General features: G+C 31.7%; 2 protein-coding genes across 4 annotated transcripts; one reads left to right on the plus strand and one right to left on the minus strand.

The window, feature by feature from the left end:
* Positions 1–1,949: 1,949 nt before the first annotated feature.
* Positions 1,950–5,812, minus strand: LOC101493389 (digalactosyldiacylglycerol synthase 2, chloroplastic). Of its 3 annotated transcripts, XM_012713716.3 has the most exons (6): positions 5,606–5,812; positions 5,432–5,500; positions 4,527–4,855; positions 3,867–4,133; positions 3,145–3,494; positions 1,950–2,851 (listed from the first exon to the last, which is right to left on the minus strand). In XM_012713716.3, the coding sequence occupies exons 3-6, from the start codon at positions 4,806–4,808 to the stop codon at positions 2,356–2,358; spliced, it is 1,395 nt and encodes a 464-aa protein (XP_012569170.1). In that variant the 5' UTR covers positions 4,809–4,855; positions 5,432–5,500; positions 5,606–5,812; the 3' UTR covers positions 1,950–2,355. The 3 variants fall into 3 exon arrangements, with proteins under 3 accessions (XP_012569170.1, XP_004492696.1, XP_004492698.1); XM_004492639.4 differs by lacking the exon at positions 5,432–5,500; XM_004492641.4 differs by lacking the exon at positions 5,432–5,500 and having other exon boundaries at positions 4,527–4,917.
* A 4,089-nt stretch (positions 5,813–9,901) lies between these two features.
* LOC101494134 (tRNA(adenine(34)) deaminase, chloroplastic) lies at positions 9,902–19,167 on the plus strand. Its single transcript, XM_004492642.4, has 5 exons — positions 9,902–10,270; positions 10,917–14,638; positions 14,722–14,809; positions 17,092–17,219; positions 18,738–19,167. Exons 2-5 carry the CDS (start codon positions 10,983–10,985, stop codon positions 19,003–19,005), a joined length of 4,140 nt encoding a protein of 1,379 aa, XP_004492699.1. The 5' UTR covers positions 9,902–10,270; positions 10,917–10,982; the 3' UTR covers positions 19,006–19,167.
* The last annotated feature ends 1,057 nt before the right edge of the window (positions 19,168–20,224 follow it).

A 20,224-nucleotide genomic window follows, 5' to 3' on the forward strand; every position in this document is an offset into this window, starting at 1 on the left:
TAGAATTATAAGATCGGATTAATTGCATATATAAGTCATGATTGTATTATATTCCATATACTACTATTGTATTTTTTGGGTAGAGACTCTATATGTTAAAACTCAGATAATTTTTTTGATTAAAAATAATATGCATTTATTCAAATTAAGGAAATATATCAATCAAAAACAACAATGCAAATTTGTCAAAAATTAAAAAGAAAGAATTTGTGAATAAACTCACAACATCCCGATTAATAGTATAAAATTAAAAAATATTTATAAATTTGACAAAATTAAAGTGATCGGAATACTTATACATCTAGATCCGCAACATTAAAGACATTGATTGAATCTGTCAATACTGAATTAAGATTAATCTATCAATATGGATAAAATAAACACTGTAACGAGATGGAGATACCAAACTTTGCACTTAACTGATGAAATAACAAAAAAAAATATGCTTATGTGAATATCACTTATTTTTTAAAAAAAAAGATAAAGGAATTTTTTATATCCTAAATCACTTATTTTTTATGATTAAGAAGAGGAGACGCATATTTAATTAATTCAAATATTATTTTATATGAAATATTGCATATGTATCATCCATCAATTATTGTGTATTAAAATAAATAATCTGTTAAAATATCTATTATTTATATCTTTGATAACTATGTTATTTATAAGTACAATATTTTAATTTATATGAATAAATAGTGTTTTTTTTAATCAATATAAATTGTAATTTTTTTTTGTACAAAGCAATATTATGTTTATATCATAGAAAAACATATATCGTGTTTATAAAACATACATTGGACCCTGTTTCTTTTTTAAAATAAGTTTGACTGTAATCCATCTTTTTGTTATAACTTTTTAAAAATAAAATTTCAAACGATAAATTAGTTTAAATAATTTATCATAAATTTTATTTATTTATTACAATTTTTTTAATAATAAAATTTTAAATAATATTAAAAAAAAGTTATTTTGATAAATTTTTCGTAAAATTTATTTTTGAGAAATATCTTTTCTTTTTTTTTTTTTATAAAAAAAAAGTGATTTTTATAATGTTAAATCTCTAATTATGAATATTTAAATTATTAAATAACAAAATTAATTTTTTAATCTTTAAAAAATGAATCCAAAATAGTTTTTATTATTTATAATATATTTTTATAAAAATCATTTTTAAAAATATATGGAGAAATTCACTTTTTTAAAAGACTTTAACAATCAGGCCATTATTCCAGAATCAAAATAGATTATGTGTTAATCAATATATTGTTTGTGTGAACATATTGTAATTGATTTCAGTAAGATAACAATGACAATTTAACAATATTATTGTTTGTTTATCAAATTTCTTCTCTTCCTTTTGAAAAGGCACTTGTTAAACAAACTAAAAAGAAAATAAAAAAATAATTTTAAGCAGAGAATAACACTTTTTACAGTTACAAAATATGAATTACACAAATTCTAATATATTTTTCTCCATTTAGATACTTAACAATAGTAATTGTCTCCGTAAAAAAAAAAAAAAAACTCACACTTGTTAGCATTTTCAAAAATTAATTAACTTAATTACACCTTTCCCCGTACAAGACAATCAACTAGATAGTATTGTGTTGCTCTAGCTTATATTTGAGGTGGACTATATCAGTCCCAATTAGATAGTGTAATATATAACAAGTAGTGATTGAAAGTTTTATGGCAATGCTAATAAAAGCTGTGACGTTCTTCGTGTCAATATGCTCTTCAATTGCATATTCTTCAAGAAATATCTATGTTCATTCTGAAATCATAGTACAGAGCAGCTATCAGAGTAATATGCCCAGCATCCTAATCCATTCATTTTCCATGTAGATACAAAAGTATCACTCCAACTAAATTCAATAATATCATGAGTTAAACAAGTTGGCAAAAGTATTAACAAAATTACAGAAGGCGTAAAATCATAAAACTTAAACCAAACAACATCAAACTTCCCATTCATCCATCTGTCACAACATCAGAACTAGAAAATTAATCAACAAAAACTAGTTTAACAAACTTAATTCTCAAAGTGAGCCAACTTAATATAAAAACTGATTATAAAACAATGAACCAGCTGCATTGGTGAGCTGAGCTGAGCCGGTCTGTAATCAAAGTATTCAACAACTACAGTTTTTTAATGTTTTGTTAAGTGTAGTTCTTACTTCATTTAAATAGGGTTGGAGTTGAACTTATTACCACAAACAAAGGCGAAATTGTCAAATTCTCCAACATTTACAGTAATAGAAGCTTTGTCTGATGCTAAACCATTATGAACCTTTAGAAACAAAATAAACAAAGAATTTTAACTACTGTTCACATAATTCTTTTTAAACCTTATTTCGAATCGGTATTAGCAAACCCCATTTCCTTGCGCAGCTCTTCGTCAGGTTGCAAGCTATGTGGAATGGCACCAAATAGTCTTCGTGATATCTCAAACCCAGAAGCTACATGATGTACATACGCTGATGCATCCTCGACTGTCTGTTGCAAATTTAGCGAAGTAGACATATAATTTGAGGTACTTCTTGATAATAGTTTTCTCCCAGATGGCTTGTGGAGGTCAATGGCTTTAAGAAACCGTTCTGTGGCAGCCTCCCATGAAAGGTCATGTCTCTGAGCATCAGTTGGCTGGGCAGGATCTTCAGACAATGCCTTAAGTGTGAGTTCAACAAACTCCTTGTGGTTATTATACGTCCAACAATTCGGAAACTGCTTGAAAAATTCATTTGAGCAATGGTCCGCGCACACAACAATTTTTCCCATTGCCAATGCTTCTGCTGTTGTTGTGCAAACCACGTCTGTTGTGCTTGGATTAAGAAACAATTTGAAACTGAGGCACAGGAAATAAAGTGTTAAAAGGTAAACATACATGGATTTGGATTCCCTGCTATAGGAAAAACATACATTTACATGCAGTAAATGATCTCAGTTGTTAATGAGATTGGACGGCTCAGATTACACAACAATAAAATCAGCTTTAAACGATCTCAACTTTAAATTTGAAATCAGACAGTTGAGATTAATAACTGTGACACAGTTACTGCACCAAATTCAAATCCAAACACACAAATGTTCAAACAAAATACATAGTGCGAGCCTGCGGGGGATAAGTGTGAAACTTACTCGTGAAATAGATCATCAGCGTGATCACGACCTGGATGAACTCTAACAGTCATTTCAAGCTTCTCTGCAGTTTTTTGAACTTCATCAGAGTCCTCTCCACTTCCAAATAAATCAAGTTCGAGAGCAGCTAATTCCTTTTGGTGATCCTGAAGAAGTTGGAGCAGCTCCTTGTAGCCTTTGCTCCATATCATCTTCCCAATAAAATAGGCTCCTTTGGTAAAAGCATTGTCTCCACTCTGTTGTTGCTCTCTTTTTTTCTTGCCAATCTCAAGGAATTTTGGATTAACTCCATGAACATTACAGACGATGGAATCAGGGTAATCCTGAGTGGCGGCAGATAGTCTGATTACCTGCAATCATACAGCTAATCAGTTCAAACCGAGAAAGCATGCAATGGTTGCGACAAGTTTATGATAACTGTAGATTTTTACAACTTATCATAAGAACAAAATCTCATTTCCCACTGCAATGATACTTACTAATACAACTTGAGAATGTAACCCCAATTTTCTATTGTTTATCATCAAGCTAACTCAATAGCATCAAATGATAATCCAATTGTAAGCAATGAGGCAGACAAGACGATCATTTAATTTATCTTTGCAGGTGAAAAATAAAAAATGCAATAATATCAAAAGCTCTAGATTCAGCGTAAAGGTCCGTATGCCAAGGAAAACATCGGGTACATATTTATTATTGTCTGTGAAAATAAAATAACTTACCTTGTGACAATATATACCAACAACCCAGTTGTTTAAATATTTCAGTAAAAATGCTTGCAGTTGTCCATTCTTCTCTCTCTTTACATATTCTAAATAATTTGTGTGAATAATTCCTACAACTAGCTTGAATTTAGTTTTCCATCTTTTCCCATGGTGATACCATGTCAGGTGCTCAGGCTCCTCTAGAACAGCAATATCAGCGTCTTCGTCGGGGATGATCTCTGAAATATCGCCAACGGCAAGAATGCTCCTTTTATCTCTAGAAAACTACATTGTAAGCATATCATAAATTAGCACAACTTATATAAAAAATTTATCATGATCTCAATTGGAAAACACTCAGGTCTCACATAATTGCACATAAATGATTACTAAATAAAATAGAAATGGAGAATTTTAAAAACCGACAAATGCCCCAAACTGTAGACCAAGTATGTCACAAAAAAACATATTACTATAATACTATTATAACATTGGTGACTTAAGGTTGCAGATTCTCATTAAAAACCTCATTCATTAGCAAACCATTTTACTAAAATAACTTTTTTACACTATAGCCAAACTTAAACAGCTACAGCCTTTATTTTCTATGGTTTTGTGTGTGAGTTTACAATATTTCTTATTAAGCGACAATGTAGAAACAGTGAGAGAAGCTATCACCTTTCCCGGATAAAACTTGATGCTGAAACCAGATGCAAATCCAATTCTCTCCTCCAGCCATTTACGGATATATTTCTCCTGTTCTAAGGGAGACTCAAATGTAACATTGTTTGGATATACTATTTTCTGATCTTTCAAAGATAACCAAGGGATCACCAAGGTGACATTCCTGTCCCCTTCTTTGTAAAGATATGCAGCACGAAAGAGAGGGTTCACTGCTGTTCCGGTCAACCATGGAAGGCTAGCAGTAGTAAAAATTGCAATATGCTCTTTGTGATCCATCTGTTTGTTGGATTTAAAAGATAAATCTCATGGTACTTCAGAACTCCCTAGCACATGAAAATCACCAGGAAATAACAGCTTCAGAAGGATAACTAACTGATAACTTTAACTGCAATAAATCACAAATATTAACCTATATTTATGCAATATGAAACAAAACAAAACACTATTTAAAAAAACAAGTGTAGATAAGTTGGGCCTCTGGGAGCTCGTCAAGGTCAAAGCAAGCATACAGGGTCAGAGAGCATTGACAAAGATACGTTCAGATTACACACGAATGAGATCCGCGGGTCGGCAGCGGGAGTTGTATTCACATCCTTGTGGGATATGAGACAACTCCTTACCAACTAGACCAGCTTTTGTCGGCAAAAACACTAAAATTTAAACATTAGCTGAATGAATTTTATGCGTAAAAATACATATTAGTACATGTTATAAGTAACAAACATGAAACCTCCAAAAGTTGATTCAGCCACATTATAGCACAACATGAAAACAACAAAACTGCATGAGAAATATGAATAGGACTTTTTGTATTCCATAATCATCATCAATAAAATTCACCATCATGCATGAATAGGTATAATTAAAAGTTGTCATAATTTTCTATTAAACAAACTTACCTAGTTAAATCTCACAGATCCTTTGAACTCCTATCTATTTTTTCAAACTTGAACACTCCAAAACTCATACTTTACAAACAGATATTACAATAAACATAGATAAATAAATAAATAAATAAATAAAATTAAAGGTATAAAAGAGAGAAATGGTTGATGAAAAAGGAGTGTGTGTACCTTGAAAGGAAAGAAGAGGAATAAGTGGCGAGGAAGGGATTGAAGAGAGAGGAATTTGTGGGAAATGAATGGCGAAGAGATGGAGATGGAGAAGGAATATGTTCTCTCTCTTTGTATGATGTAAACGGTGTCGTTTCATGTACGCAGATTCCGAGTTTCTCTGATTCGGTAGTATTCGACCAATCTATGGCGACGACCAAATGACCAATCCAGTTTTAGAATCATCAATTTAAAAGTCAAATACTCCTTAATCATAATTACAATAAAAAAATATCAAAATCAATGACTAATTTATTATTCTAATTTTTAGTTATTTTCTAAGAGAAAAATGGTAAAGAAAATAGTTTTACACTAATCTGTTCACTGTGCTCTTTTTCTAAATATATCACCTTATTCGTCAATTTTATTTTTTTGTTTTATAATACATTCATCAATTTTAAAAACTTAAACATCATATATAAAAGTAAAAATATTATTTAAATAGTAAATATATTTTAAAATTTGTATTTTTTTATGTCACATTGTCATTGTCTCATGTTAAATTAAATAGTTCTATTAAAGATGTAAATTTATTTATCTTTTAACCTTTTTCACAAATATCTATTAAATATGAATAAATTTGACGAAAGTTAAAATGAAGTATACAATTTTCTTTAAATATTTGGTTAGATATGTTTATGTAGATGATCTTTTGAGTGTCTTTATGTTTGAGTTTTTTTTTATACTTACGAATAGTATGAATTCACATATATGCTATTAAAAAATTAAAATATAAAACTTGTAATTGTTGAATTTATTGTAATCATGTATGTGTGCATAAATTAAGTTCTGAGACAACTTTTAAAATATAAAAATGAGTCTATGTTGTAAGTAATCCAAGTTTAAATGAATTCATAGAAAGGCATACATTGTTCTAAATTTTAGTTACACCAACTTTATATCGACTGAGTGATCTTTTTTGCAAAAGTGTAGATTACAAAAATCTAAATTCATATAACGTCCGTGAACAAAGTTAATATATTATACATAAATTCAATTTACATTCACTAATTTATTGTAGTTTTTTTTGCTTATCTACAATAAATATGCATTGATTAGGAAGAAAATATTGATATTGTGGACCACGATGTAGAACCTCGAATCATAAAACTAATGGATTTCACTACTCTGATTACCACTAACAATGTAAATTACTTTCATTGATTTGGTTTCTAATTTTTTATTTTTGCTACAATAAAATAATTTATTAAATGGAATATAAAAAATTGGAAGAGAAACATGGTATTATTGTTGTAATAATATTTAGGTTTAATTGTATTTTTAGTTTATCTATTTTCATCAATTCACAAAATCAGTTCTCATATTTTAAAATTCGGTAATTTTTGTATATTTATAAAAAAAAAAATTAAACTAAAAAAATAACGATTTGACATATTTTAAATGATGTGACGTATAATTTCATGATATAGAACATGTATTAATTATTTATATGTCATTAATTAATTTATATAAATAAAAAATTTTATGAAGTTGAAAAATATATTTTTAAAGAATTTTATTATAATTTTATTTTATGTATCGTATTACATGATATTTTATTTAAACTGCATCACATTATTATTTTTAGTAAAAAAATCAAAATAAAAAATCATAAGTGATATATTTAAAATCAATTTCATAAAAAGGTAAAAATATACAAACTAAAAGTGAAATTAAACTTTGTATTAAAAATGAAAGAGTTACCGCACGACCAAATCATTTAGAGTGGTCAAAATCAAATGGCCTATTTATATCGCGTGGCCACAAAGGAATTCTTTGTACATGTCCATCCATATTGGCTCATGACCGGTTTGAAAGTTGATAAACTCCTATGAGTTTAGGATTTTTGGTTACAAAACAAGTTACCTCATATGTAAGTTTTCTCTTTAATTAGTAAATTTTTACGAGTTTATATGGACTAATTAATAAAATCATCAAAATTCTCAATTTTACTAATAGTTTACGGAATTTATAATTCTGAAGAGAAATTTGATAATTCAGTTTATGATTTGACGTAATATATATTTCTTTTAAATTATAAACTATGTTTTTAATGTCATTGTAAAAGATAATTACTACACGATTATATGAATTTGTTGTTTTTTAAAATTCTCTCTTGATATATTTATCTATCTAAAAATATTGATGTTTTATCATAGAGACAAAATATTAAATTATTGTTGTTTTAATAATAATATATTATCTATATATATATTTTTTTTCTTTCATATTAAGTAAAATCTTATGAGTTTATAATTTAGTTTTATGAATCGAGTCTACATAATCTCTGTGAATTTATATAAAATCTTGAGTCTGACAACCTTACTTCAAACTCACTTGATCCAACCTCGTACAAAAATGTCTCGGGAAATAGTTGTCTCTATATGTGCACCATATATAAGAACACCATCATATATGACCCACAATCAAATTATTGATTGCTTGTGTAAAAGTGTAAAAGGAGCATCAATCCTCTTTGATTTCATCTAGTAGGTCGAGGTACCTCCTCAGTATACCCCAAAAATTGTCTACAGCAATTGACGCATAAGGTAGATAAGGTAGAAAATGCTCTTAGAATGGTTGCAGACATAATAAAAATATTAGTTCATAACATTAGTTGATACTTTCAGAAGAGTTAGGTAAACCGAAACCGTTATGATGTAATGAAGGATGGACTTGGTAAATTTACATACATGTGTATCATAGCAACAACGTCTCAAGTATATCCTTCACAATTATAAAAGTCTAAATAATACTCCAAATATGTATTAATCACTACAAATACACTTTTGTCGTTGAAGAGTGGATGATCAATAAAAAAATAAAAAGCTTTAGCAATCATTGGTGGATCTTTGTTGAGACAAGAGATAGTTATGACCATGTCAAACTCCACCAGATATATTTTTTTTAAATAATATATATATATAAAAATTATATTAAAAAGTTAATTAATAAAATATACTCTATTTTAACTTAAATTTTAATTGTATATATTGTAAATTTCGTCTAAAGATATAAAAATTAAACTAATGATTTGATAAATATAAAAATTTAGTTGAGATCAATTAAGCCGATTTCAAAATTTTCTCATGTTTGAGTCATGACTGAATCAAATATGAAAAAAGGTCATTGGTTTGCTTACATAGGAAATTGAAATCCAAACGATTTGCTTATTAAATTAATATGGTTTCACTTTATTTAAAATCAACTATTGAGATTTAAACAAAACTATTCACTTTATTTAAAATCAACTATTAAAATTTAAACAAATCTATGATATATAGTTTCACACTATATTTGTAGTCCTATCTTATAAAAAAGTGGTATATTTAAATATTTTTTAATAGTATAAAAGTTTAGTATTTTAAAAGTATTATCTTAAAATTTTAATAGTATACAAATGTATTGTATTAAATTATCAAAAATAAAAAATAAAAAACTAAATTAAAATATTATTCATCACCTCAATTCGAATTCTTTGACAAAATTTTAAAAGTTCAAACAAATGGACTTTTGGTTCATATAATCCAAAAATTTTAAAACCACCACATCTCTTCCTTCTATCCATGGTTTTGCAATTTTTGATGTGATTAAATTATAAATTTATAACTTAAAATACATATAAACGTATAATGTTATATTTAATTTAATAATTAAATTTTTAAAATTCAACATCCAATTTTTTTAGTCAAGATCACATATTACCTTTGGTCACTATTACAGTAAAAAAGAATGTATTAAATATCGGTCACTATTATAAGTAAGATATTAAATCTTGGTCACTCTTATGAAATTTTTTAATTATTTTTGACCAATTTTAATGTTATTATTCTCAATACATCATTTATTTAATATTGATAATTAAATGTTTGACATTAAAAAAGAACAATTAGTAAATTTAACTTCTATTTTATAGAAAATCTAAAAAATTAATTACATTTACCTAATTTTCTTTAAAAATAATTTATTATTTATAATAATGACTAGATGAAGTATCATATAACACTCTCGCAATTTGATTTTTATCGAATACGTGAAGAAGAATCCCACCGTAATTGATTTCAGCAATAAGGACTACACATAATTTATGGTTGAGACATGGTAATGGTTTAGTATCAAATTCACTGAGTTGAAGATTGAGAAACACATTTGATTTGATTTTTATCAAACTTACATAAATTAAGTCAATGTTTCAATAGAAAGAAAAAAAGAATTATATGTGAAAAAGAGTATAATCTATTTGTGTTATAACTTTAAGCACTTATCCACGATCCATGTAAACCGCTTCTGTGTCTTTTTGTTAAAAAAACAGTATGTCTCTTTTGTAAAAAAAAAAGTTTTTTTCTGTGTGTCTCACATGGCAACAATTGCTGTGTGATGTGTGTTTGGAAGAAGAAGCCAAATCTAATGAACTGATAACCATTCACGACTCAGCGCTTTCCCAATCTCACATCTCTCTCTCTCTCTCTCTCTCTCTCTTTCTACCCACTCCTTGCAGAGACCCATCACGCAAATCACAACTTACACACAACATCTAATTCCATAACCCCAACATTATAATTCTCATTTTCATCTCCAAAACCTAATTCCTCGCACTCATCCATCTCGCACTCTCTCTCTTCAACTGTAAGCAAATCAATGACTCCCCTTTCCTTTTTTTTAGTAATGTAGTGTATGAATTTTCAATTGAGACACTGTTCCATATTTGTGTGTCACTGTTTAGTCATGGTTTTCAGCTAGTTGCTGATTAGTGATTCTTGTACAATTGTTTTGAGAGTAGTAATATATAGAACATAATGGCAACGGTGTGAAATCGCATGATAGGTAGAATTTTATTGTACCACTGTTAATGTTGATTTGTTTGGGGATAATAATTATATTGAAGATGATGGACATGGTGTGAAAGCGAGAAAAGATTAGGATAACCTCAACTTGTGCCAAGAGTAAACACATATTTAAATAAGAAATTAATTTTCATAATTGTCACCACATTATAACCACTTATATACGTGACTTTAGAAGTAGTTAATAGTTATTGTAAAAGTCGAAAGTTTTTAATGATATGATTGTTATGATTGATTGTCAGTGTAAAAACCCTTTACGGTAATGGTGTTTACAAATTAAATCCTTTAAATAAAGCCTTGTAACATTACATATTCATGCTCATCATTCCAATATTTGAGATCCTAATGCATATCGCCATTCTGATGTTTGTGATTCACTTGAAAACTCTGTGTCGTTTGACATGATTCCTGTACTTGTCATAACACAGTAACACAGTTGTAATTGAAGCAGCCTTCCTGCTCTGTCATCACTTGGTGGGAAGGCATATGCAACTATGCACAACACATGTTTTTCCTCAACCATATATGGTGTTAGCTGCAAAGAATCATTCCCTTTATCTTCCAATGGTTACTCAAACCTCTGCTATGAAAGATTTGACACAACCTCATCACACTGTTTGTCATGCCGTGCTTGTTGTGCTCTCTCCACTTACAGAGTACCCGTAAACCCTTGTCTTCTATATGGGTTGAGGCAGTCCACTCTCCTTCATTTGTCAGCATCTAGGAGGTTGATTTTTAGAGGCGAAGACCTGTACTTTTCTCGGGTTCATTATGGTCTTGCCAGAGGCTGTTATGACCTTAAGTGTTCTACCAGTGTTTGTAATAGAAGTAGAAGGAGAACAAAGGAAACATGTTTTTGCTCAGCCTCACAGAAAGGGAGACAAAATTCCCCTTCATTTGATTCTGATGATTCTGAACTAGTTCTCAGTTTTCTGAGTGAGGAAGCAGATAAAGATGCTACAGGTATCAAATTGAAGGATGTGTCTTCATCCAAAAGAATGGAAGCCGAGAAGAAAAGAAACAATGTGATTAGAGAGAGACACTTGAATTTGAGTGAGCAAATAAAATCAAAGAAAAAAGGAAATTTGAAGAAACCTGAAGCATCCTCGATAGACTTGAGAAGAGAGTGTGAAAAACCTGACACCCAAAGGGAAGCCTTTTCAAAAGCTGAAAACTGTAGGAAACAAAGAGATATGTCTAGTTGTTCATCTTATTACACGCCTTCGTCAGGAGATTTTGAGAGTGACCTGGATGTGCAGCATAAGATGGGTTTGGAAGAATTTTCACTGGGATATGAGAAGGATGAAGTAAACTGTATGGAAGAAAAAGTAAATGAAGAATTCAATAGACACAGAGTTGACCCAAAAAAGGCGCACGGTGTTTCAAATAAAGAAAGAGTTGTATATGATGCGGACATTGATTGGAACATAAGAAAGAAGTCTGAAAAAAAGCTGACTGGGGGAACCGTTCAGGAAACAGAATCCATAAGAGGGCTCCAAGATATGAATCCAAGACAATCTACAATACATGAATCTGGTTATGGAAAAGTTTCTGTTTCACAGAAGCAAGTCCATAGCGAGGAAGACAATTCATCTTTTGTAGAGCATTTGGGTAAGAAAACAAATAAGGCATATATTCAAACAGGTGAAAGAAGAAAGCATCAATCTGCATATACACAAGAGTCTGGTTGTGACGAAACTGAGACAAATTTATTATCAGGAAAGAAATTTAGTACCAGGGAAGGGAACCTTGAAATGTCAGAAACATTGTTTAAGGAAACAAGTGACAAACATGAAAAGTTTGTTGGTTCTACTTCTACCACTGGAAAGAAAAGTTTGCAATCAAAGAAGACATTTAGTAGCAAGGAAGGGAAACTTGAGATATCAGAAACACTTTTACAGGAAACAAGCGATAAAAATAAAAAAATTATTGGTTCTACTTCTACCACAACAAAGGATGTAATAGAGAGAAATCCTCAGAATTATATAGGAAATTTAAAAATTGAAGACACTGAAAGGACCTCTGATACTAGGATGGAGAACATGGGAGAGAAAAAGAATTCAGTATTGAATTCTGCCCAGGGAGTGGATTTGCAACACCATAAAGGAGAGAAGATCATTACACATGATAAAGACAGAAGAAGAAAATACCAACAATTTTCTGAATTATCACAAGCTCATGGAAGTGTTGAAGATACATCTATTTTGAAGAACAAGGAAGAAATATCATACTTAAGCTCACATGCAAGGGATACATGGCTCCAAACTGATAGAAGGAGAACTCAGAGTGTTCAACATAACAAAGGATATGAAAATCTCAGCACTTTATCGGATGGCGGGGCCAGTGATGAAAAACAAGTTTCTAGTTCTCAAATAACTTCTGAGAAGATGAGATTTATCCCAAAAAGTAAATTGGAATCAGCTGTTAAAACTAGAGAAAGTTCTTCCCAAACTGAAGAAAGGGTTTTTGAATTTGCTACTGACCACCAAAGACCAAGGAAACTATCAGTTTCTGATGAAACTCCCTCAAGAGGGAAATCTAGCTTCCAGGGATCATTAAATTCAGTCTCTGAAGCTGGAAAACAGGTTATATTAGCAGAAGGTGGTAAAAAGAGTTCTGAAATAATGTCAATCCCTTCTTCTTCCCAAATGGTTAGAGCTTCAGCTCGTGTTGAACACACTGCTGGGTTTGAAATCCCTAATGTCTACCTTGAAACTTCAGAAAGTGGCTCTTCTGCTTTGTATGACAATTCAGGAAGAAGTCCCGCAATGCTTTCAGGACCACATTCCCAATATGGTAGTGATAAGTCGTATAGCGATCCTTCTATTAACATGACTCCAGAAGATGTGCTTGGTTCAGCTAATCGTTTAGAGGAATCATCAAAACAGTTTGTTGATGAGTTCGTGGAGAGGGTCAGGCATGAAGTCACAACTTCAGAAAGACAAGAGATAGAAGTTTCCAGAACAAAGTTGGCCTTTGATGTTGAGGATAATCGGATTTACAGTTCAAAGCAACAAGGCACTCAAATTGACTCTCAGTCAAAGAATCGTGATTCTAGCCGTTCCACTGGGTTTCCTGGTGCCAATGAAATTTCTGACAAACTGTGGGATGTAAAAGAACCATCTGTTGAGCTTGATCAATTAGCTGAAAAACCAGAGATCAACAATGAAACTGCTAAACCAATTGTCAATAGAACAGGAAGGTCCCTATGGAGTATGATGGCTGATATTGTTCGACTACGTTGGAATTCACCACGTGCCAGTTCCTCCACTTCAGCTGGGAGATCAGGTGAGAGAAACTCACCAAACAAATCTGACAGTGAGACATGGTTTTCTGGGCAGGAGCATGAGGAAATCGGAAAAAGTAATGTAATGAAAGATACAAGTGTGTTACCACAAGCCACGACTTCTGATAAATCAAAACCAGCCACTCGTTATACCCAAAGTGAGGGAGAGGTCTCTGACACTAAAATGTTGAAGGACAAAGGAAAACTTATTGAATTTGGATCATCTTCTCCAAATAGATTGGAAAGTGGATCAACATCAACAGGCACCTCATATGCTCGTTATACCCAAAGTGAGGGAGAGGTGTCTGACACTAAAATGTTGAAGGACAAAGGAAAACTTATTGAAGTTGGATCATCTTCTCCAAATAAATTGGAAAGTGGATCAACATCAATAGGCACCACATATGCTGCTGGAGAGGAATTTTCTAGTCAGACGGGAAATGCAAAAGATTTGAAAGTCACTACTTCTGGCTTAAAAAAGATGGAGTCGCCAATTCCATTATCTGTCAGAGGGAAACCTATTGCAGGAGAAATTGTAAATATTGGTGGATCTGATATGTCCAGAACTGAACCAGTGGTGCCAGTAAAAGAACCCATTGCTCAAGTGAAGTCTGAAATGTCTGGCTCAGAGATAAAGGATGGAGAGTTGAAACAAAGGAAATTTCAGCGGAACAAGCAGGTTTTGAGAGATAGGTTTGATGACTGGGAAGAAGCCTATAAAGTTGAATTTGAGCAGCGAAGAGTTGATGAAATGTTCATGAATGAAGCACTTTTGGAAGCCAGAAAGGCTGCTGATACTTGGGAGGTCCCTGTTGGTGCTGTTCTTGTGCAGCATGGAAAAATTATTGCAAGAGGATGCAACTTGTAAGGGTCAATATTATTGCATTAGTTCATTCTTTCTAATTACTTTCAATTTTTAATTTATATTATCAAAATATCTGTTTCAGAGTAGAAGAGTTGCGGGACTCCACAGCCCATGCAGAGATGATCTGTATACGAGAAGCTTCAAAACTTCTCCACTCATGGAGGCTATCTGTAAGTTTTCCTGGTTTTAAATTCAAAAGTGTATTTTGATGTTATAGACAAAGTTTAATATTCAAAAGTGTTTCTCTTATATTATTTTTGAACTCATTAAGTAACTAACCAATGAGAATATTCCACAACTTTTGTGCTATAGACAACATAGTAGCAGACTTATTACGTACAAAATCCTGAATAATTTTCACCTCAACCTAATGAAGGCAGCAAAATGCTTGGTAGACTTGAAGGATAAGTAAATAGGAATATCTCTAAGTGCATGCTTGGTTTATAGTTACTGATGCATCTTTTCCTCAAAGGAGCTCCAGAGTTACTTTGAGTCCAAACTTAGATTTGCAGTTTTTCAACTGCAAAACCAAACATGAACCAAACTGCCAAGTAGAATGGTGTTGGGAGCATTTGTGATGTAGGCAATGGGATACTGAATAGTATATAAAGTTTTAGGACACGTACTATTGAAACTCTCTGTTCTCTCTATATTCAACTTTTGTGGATCATGTTCAGTGTCTAAAGGGCCCCCAAATTTCCGCCTTCTTTTGTGGCTTAACTACAATAGACCATTTACCTATTTGACCAAACTCAAACCCATTTTTCCTTACACTACCTGCTTTTCTCTTTAACTTAGTTTCTGCAAAAATGCTAGCAATACAGTCTCTATTACATTCTTTATTATTAGGTGAAATTATTGTCGGATCTATTAAACCATGTTGTTCCACTTGTATCGTGGGACTCACTTCTATTTTAGTGAGACTTAAATTAATTTTATGAAAAGATAAAGTGTGTTACAAAGATTGTGTAGCAAAAGCTCTCTAGCAGTGTTGTCAAATAGCAACCAAGGCGATGCCATGGCAGATTGGGGCGGTGCAACTTTTTACACCCACCATGGCCAAATTGTGAAGGATGGCGGCGCTATGGTGTTTTATAGCAGAAATGGCGGGCTTAAAATGGTAGATTTTTGGCCTTCTGCCTTTGTTAACACTACTCTCTAATTTCAATACTGACTCGGCCTTAATTTTTACTTTTTTTAATTTTACACTAGTCAACTGGAAAGTTTTGGACTGCAGTCACTAGTCCCTTACCAATTTAACTATTGACTGTTCTCAGTTTACTTAACAATAGCTGGTGCTATACAGCTTTCTTGATGTGGTGTCCAAGATTCAAAAACAAACTCCATTTGCATACTTGCAATGGTGCCATTAGGATGTGATCACTTTATGATAGGCTGTGGCAATTTTTTTTATTAAGGAGATCCATTTAGGAAAAAGAGAAATACGGAGATAGGATAAGATATCCTTTCCACACAAAACAAAAACAATTTTGCAGTGAACCAGCAAAAGTAAATCTGACCCTAAGAAAACAACCCTCGACGGCAGCTCAATTGCTATGCGAATCTGAAACAGCAACCCCGTTAAGAGAACTTAGCCAAACATTGAACTTGAAGAGAAGAAAAAGATAAGAATAAACTGTCAATTTAGTCTCTGAAATATCACTTTCTCTCCAACTTAATCTCTAAAGTATACAAAAATAAATAGTAGTCCTTAAAATATATGAAATCCGTCAATCTAAAGTATATATGAAAATGTGTTCCACTGGCCTCTAACATCAGAGACTAAAGTGACAGATTCCATACTTTAAAGACTACTTATTGTTTTTCTGTACTTTATTAGTGACTAAGTTGGAGAGAGATTGATACTTTCAGAGACTTAATTGAGAGTTTATTATAAAATTAGATTGCCTTATAAAGTTTTGCTCTTTATTTTACCAATTTTAATAAATAATGTTTGAAAACTCTCTTGTAACAATCTCAAATTAAATGCTTCTGTAAAGTCAAAGATTGAATTTCACAATAATTTGCACCCTAACATTATTCATCTTTATTTACTTGTAGAGATATAAAAATTGAGTACTCAGTATGTTAAGAAACCAGGGACGATTCTGTTTGAATTGCTTTATGAAGCATTAAAATTTACGACTCAATTTCAGTTACCTTGCCCTAAGCCATAACTAAGTTGGAGAGAGAGTGATACTTCATAGATTAAATTGTGGCTTTATTCCTAAAGCAAATAATGAATTTCACAATAACTGCAGCAGTTATGTTTAAATCATCTAGAGCAATATTTGGTGAAATAATTCTCTCTTACCAAATATCGCCTAAAGGACGCATAGTAATGTGATCCATCTTGAAAAATGGTTGAAGTCTATTACTTCTTGTATTTGATATAGCTTGATAAATTAGTGTGATTGCTTATTTGCTCAAGGACAAAATTTCGCCTTGTCAGGAAACTACACTTTATGTAACACTTGAGCCCTGTCCAATGTGTGCTGGTGCCATTCTTCAGGCAAGAGTAGATACTGTTGTGTGGGGAGCTCCCAATAAGCTTCTTGGAGCTGATGGTAGCTGGATTAGGTATGCATTGTATCGTTCATAATGGCATAGAGTCTTTAAGATTTGTTCATTCGACGTACCTTTATTTTCCCTTTGCTATCTCTGGTTAACTTGGTCATGTCTTAAAGAAACTCTCTTGAAAAAGAGGGAATGAGCACAAATATGTTACTATGTAGTGGTTTATTATTATAATAAGTAAAGGACCTGAGTACCCAAAAACACACAATTCAATTAAAAATAGCTGTCCACATTCAACTAAAGTACGTTGGGATATATTGCTCCTTTTTTTTTTTTTAATTGAACTCAGAACTACAGGGTTTAAAAACTCACACACGCTGCACACTAACCATCTATGCTAGACCCCGATGGTTGGGATATCTCGCTTTATTGTGATGCCTCTGCAACACAATTCTTTGCTAAAAATGTACTCCCACTGTATCACAATGAGTGTCGTTTAAAGTTTTTGCACACATATTAAGAAATGCAATAATTAGAAGAAAGAGAGAAGTCATTTTACTAAACTGTCCATTTTAAGTATCGATAGAGTTTTCACTATTATCAATGCAAAATATAATAATGTTTTGGAAGTTGTATATATAATATTTATTGAAGGGTAGTATAGGAAAAATAACAATTAAAGTTGCATTTGAAAATTGTGAATAACATTTATTTTAAGACAATTTTTTTATGTAAAGTGACACTCATTGTGAGATGGAGGGAGTATATTCACCTACAATATGAAATATATTGAAGTTGGAATATATTGCAATATGGAATAGCAGTTCATATTCAACTACAGTCTGTTGGGATATAATGCTCTTTTTTTTATGATTTTGAATTGAACTCAAAACTCCAGGGTTTACAACACTCACACATGCTGCACACCAACAATCTATGCTAGATTCCGATGGTTGGGATATCTTGCTTTATTGTGATGCCTATGCAACTCAATTTTTTGCTAAAAATGAACTCCCTTCATATCACAATTAGTGTCGTTTAAAATTTTTGCACACATTAAAAAATACAATAATTAAAAATAAAAAAAGAGAAGTCATTTTATCAAACTACCCATCTTAATCATTGACGGAGTCTTCACTATTATCAATGCAATATATAATAATATTTTGGAAGTTAAGTATATAAGAATTATTGAAGGGTAGTATAGAAGAAAAAAAAATTAAAATTGCATTGAAAATTGTGAATGACATTCATTTTGAGACAAATTTTTTTTTTAGTGACACTCATTGTGAAAAGGAGAAAGTATATTCAACTGCAATATAGACATTTAAAAAAAGTTTTCAATCTCATATTTATTGATCAGAAAGATTTCATTAATACGCAGTTACACACAATAACCATGGTGTAGACGTCATATCATATATTGTATGTGGTACAACCACATTGTCAACATATTATAATTACATTAATGCATGCGAAAGTTCAATTTTTCAGCCTTAACTAGTTCAACTGGAATTCAGTCTTGTCTTGGAAATAAACAATATGATCATATTTATGCTAATGACCAAAATTGTTTTCCAGGCTTTTCCCTGATGGAGGAGAAAATGTCTCAGAGGCAAGAGATATACCTCCTGCTCCAGTTCACCCATTCCACCCAAAGATAAAAATAAGAAGAGGAGTATTGGCAACAGAGTGCGCGGATGTAATGCAGGAGTTCTTTCAGCTGAGAAGAAGGAAGAAGAAAGAAGAGCCACCAAAGGACCCCTCTTGCCTTCCTGTTACTCACCACCATCCTTCCAAGCTACTCAATAAGATACACGACATCTTCCACGTAATGTTTTGTTTGTAAGAGAGCATGTTCACGTCATTTTTCCTCGTGTTTAAGTGAGCATCTGAATAAAATTGTCAAACTTGATGAATAATACAATAATTGTATTCTCGAGTCATTTTCAATCACCTATGAGCTGTTGTGGACTGTAATGTCCACCACCGATTGCAACTTTCTTTTCAAGTAATATCTGAGCCCCCCAGACACAAGAAAAGAAGACACAAACACAAAGCACATGAGACATCAAGCACGAGCTCCAGCACCAATAGTTATTTGCAAGAGTCCCTCAACACCACAAGTGATACTATGGAAGACGCCGACACAACACCTGCACCAGCACCTAGTCTTAATTTGGTAATATCTCTAACCATTGAGATATATATAAAACCTGGTGATACTACTAGCTTTTTTTAAAATAATTGGAGAAAGGGAGAAATTTGTATTAACTAAAGTGACATTAATAATCATTTTACAACTGTTCCCGAAAGAATTTGAGTTTGATACCTTAAAATTAGGAGGCTAATCTTTTACTAGTGAGCTAACACCTCAAGATGTGGTGATACAATTAGTTAGATTACATATAAGCCAAATTTACTACCAACACATGCCTTCAGCATCACATTTTTCTGATCACATCCTATGTTTTTTACTTCACAGGTTGGTGCACCATCAAACCATCAACAAGAGATAAATATATGGGCACACCTCTTTTTCGAGTACTAGTGTAACATCCATATGTTCCATCAAAGATTTCCATATTTGTGTGGAAGTTGTTTTAGAATAGGTTGCATATAAAAGATAATTTGTTTCAGTGAAAAATTATTTCAAATGAATCACAATAGTGTGTGGCATGCTTGTGGTGAAATCTAACCAATTTGTCAATTGGTTAATTAGATTTATCCGGTGTTTTTTCAATCAAGTGCCTCCCGCTACCTCAGCCTTTAAAAATATTCTTTTTCCTGCCATTTCCATCTTATGGAACAAGTGCATTTCTCCTAAAAAATCAAGGAATTAAAACAAAAATAACCCAATAAAAATTATTAGGTAAACTACCATTTTGGTCCTTAAATGTGTAGACGTCGTCAATTTATTCTGTGTCTCAACCAAAAACTTAAATTAGTCTCTGACTCATTCAAACGTATGTCAATTTAGTCCTTGATGTTTAAGTTAACTGTCAGCTCTATTAATTTGCTAACATGGATGATTACATATATATGATGTGTTACTCTCTCTCACCCGC

Source organism: Cicer arietinum, chromosome 3, assembly GCF_000331145.2.
Source record: "Cicer arietinum cultivar CDC Frontier isolate Library 1 chromosome 3, Cicar.CDCFrontier_v2.0, whole genome shotgun sequence".
NCBI classification, from domain to species: Eukaryota; Viridiplantae; Streptophyta; class Magnoliopsida; order Fabales; family Fabaceae; genus Cicer; species Cicer arietinum.

What these genes read in the sequence shown, in the direction of transcription:
- LOC101494134 (XM_004492642.4), top strand. Translation starts at nt 10,983, where the DNA reads ATGCACAACACATGTTTTTCCTCAACCATATATGGTGTTAGCTGCAAA. An exon ending in ATTGCAAGAGGATGCAACTT is followed by an intron (nt 14,639 to 14,721) that starts GTAAGGGTCAAT and finishes TATCTGTTTCAG; the next exon opens with AGTAGAAGAGTTGCGGGACT. An exon ending in GCTGATGGTAGCTGGATTAG is followed by an intron (nt 17,220 to 18,737) that starts GTATGCATTGTA and finishes ATTGTTTTCCAG; the next exon opens with GCTTTTCCCTGATGGAGGAG.
- LOC101493389 (XM_004492639.4), bottom strand. Translation starts at nt 4,808, where the DNA reads ATGGATCACAAAGAGCATATTGCAATTTTTACTACTGCTAGCCTTCCA. An exon ending in TCAAGTTTTATCCGGGAAAG is followed by an intron (nt 4,134 to 4,526) that starts GTGATAGCTTCT and finishes CTTACAATGTAG; the next exon opens with TTTTCTAGAGATAAAAGGAG. An exon ending in TTGGTATATATTGTCACAAG is followed by an intron (nt 3,495 to 3,866) that starts GTAAGTTATTTT and finishes GTATGATTGCAG; the next exon opens with GTAATCAGACTATCTGCCGC.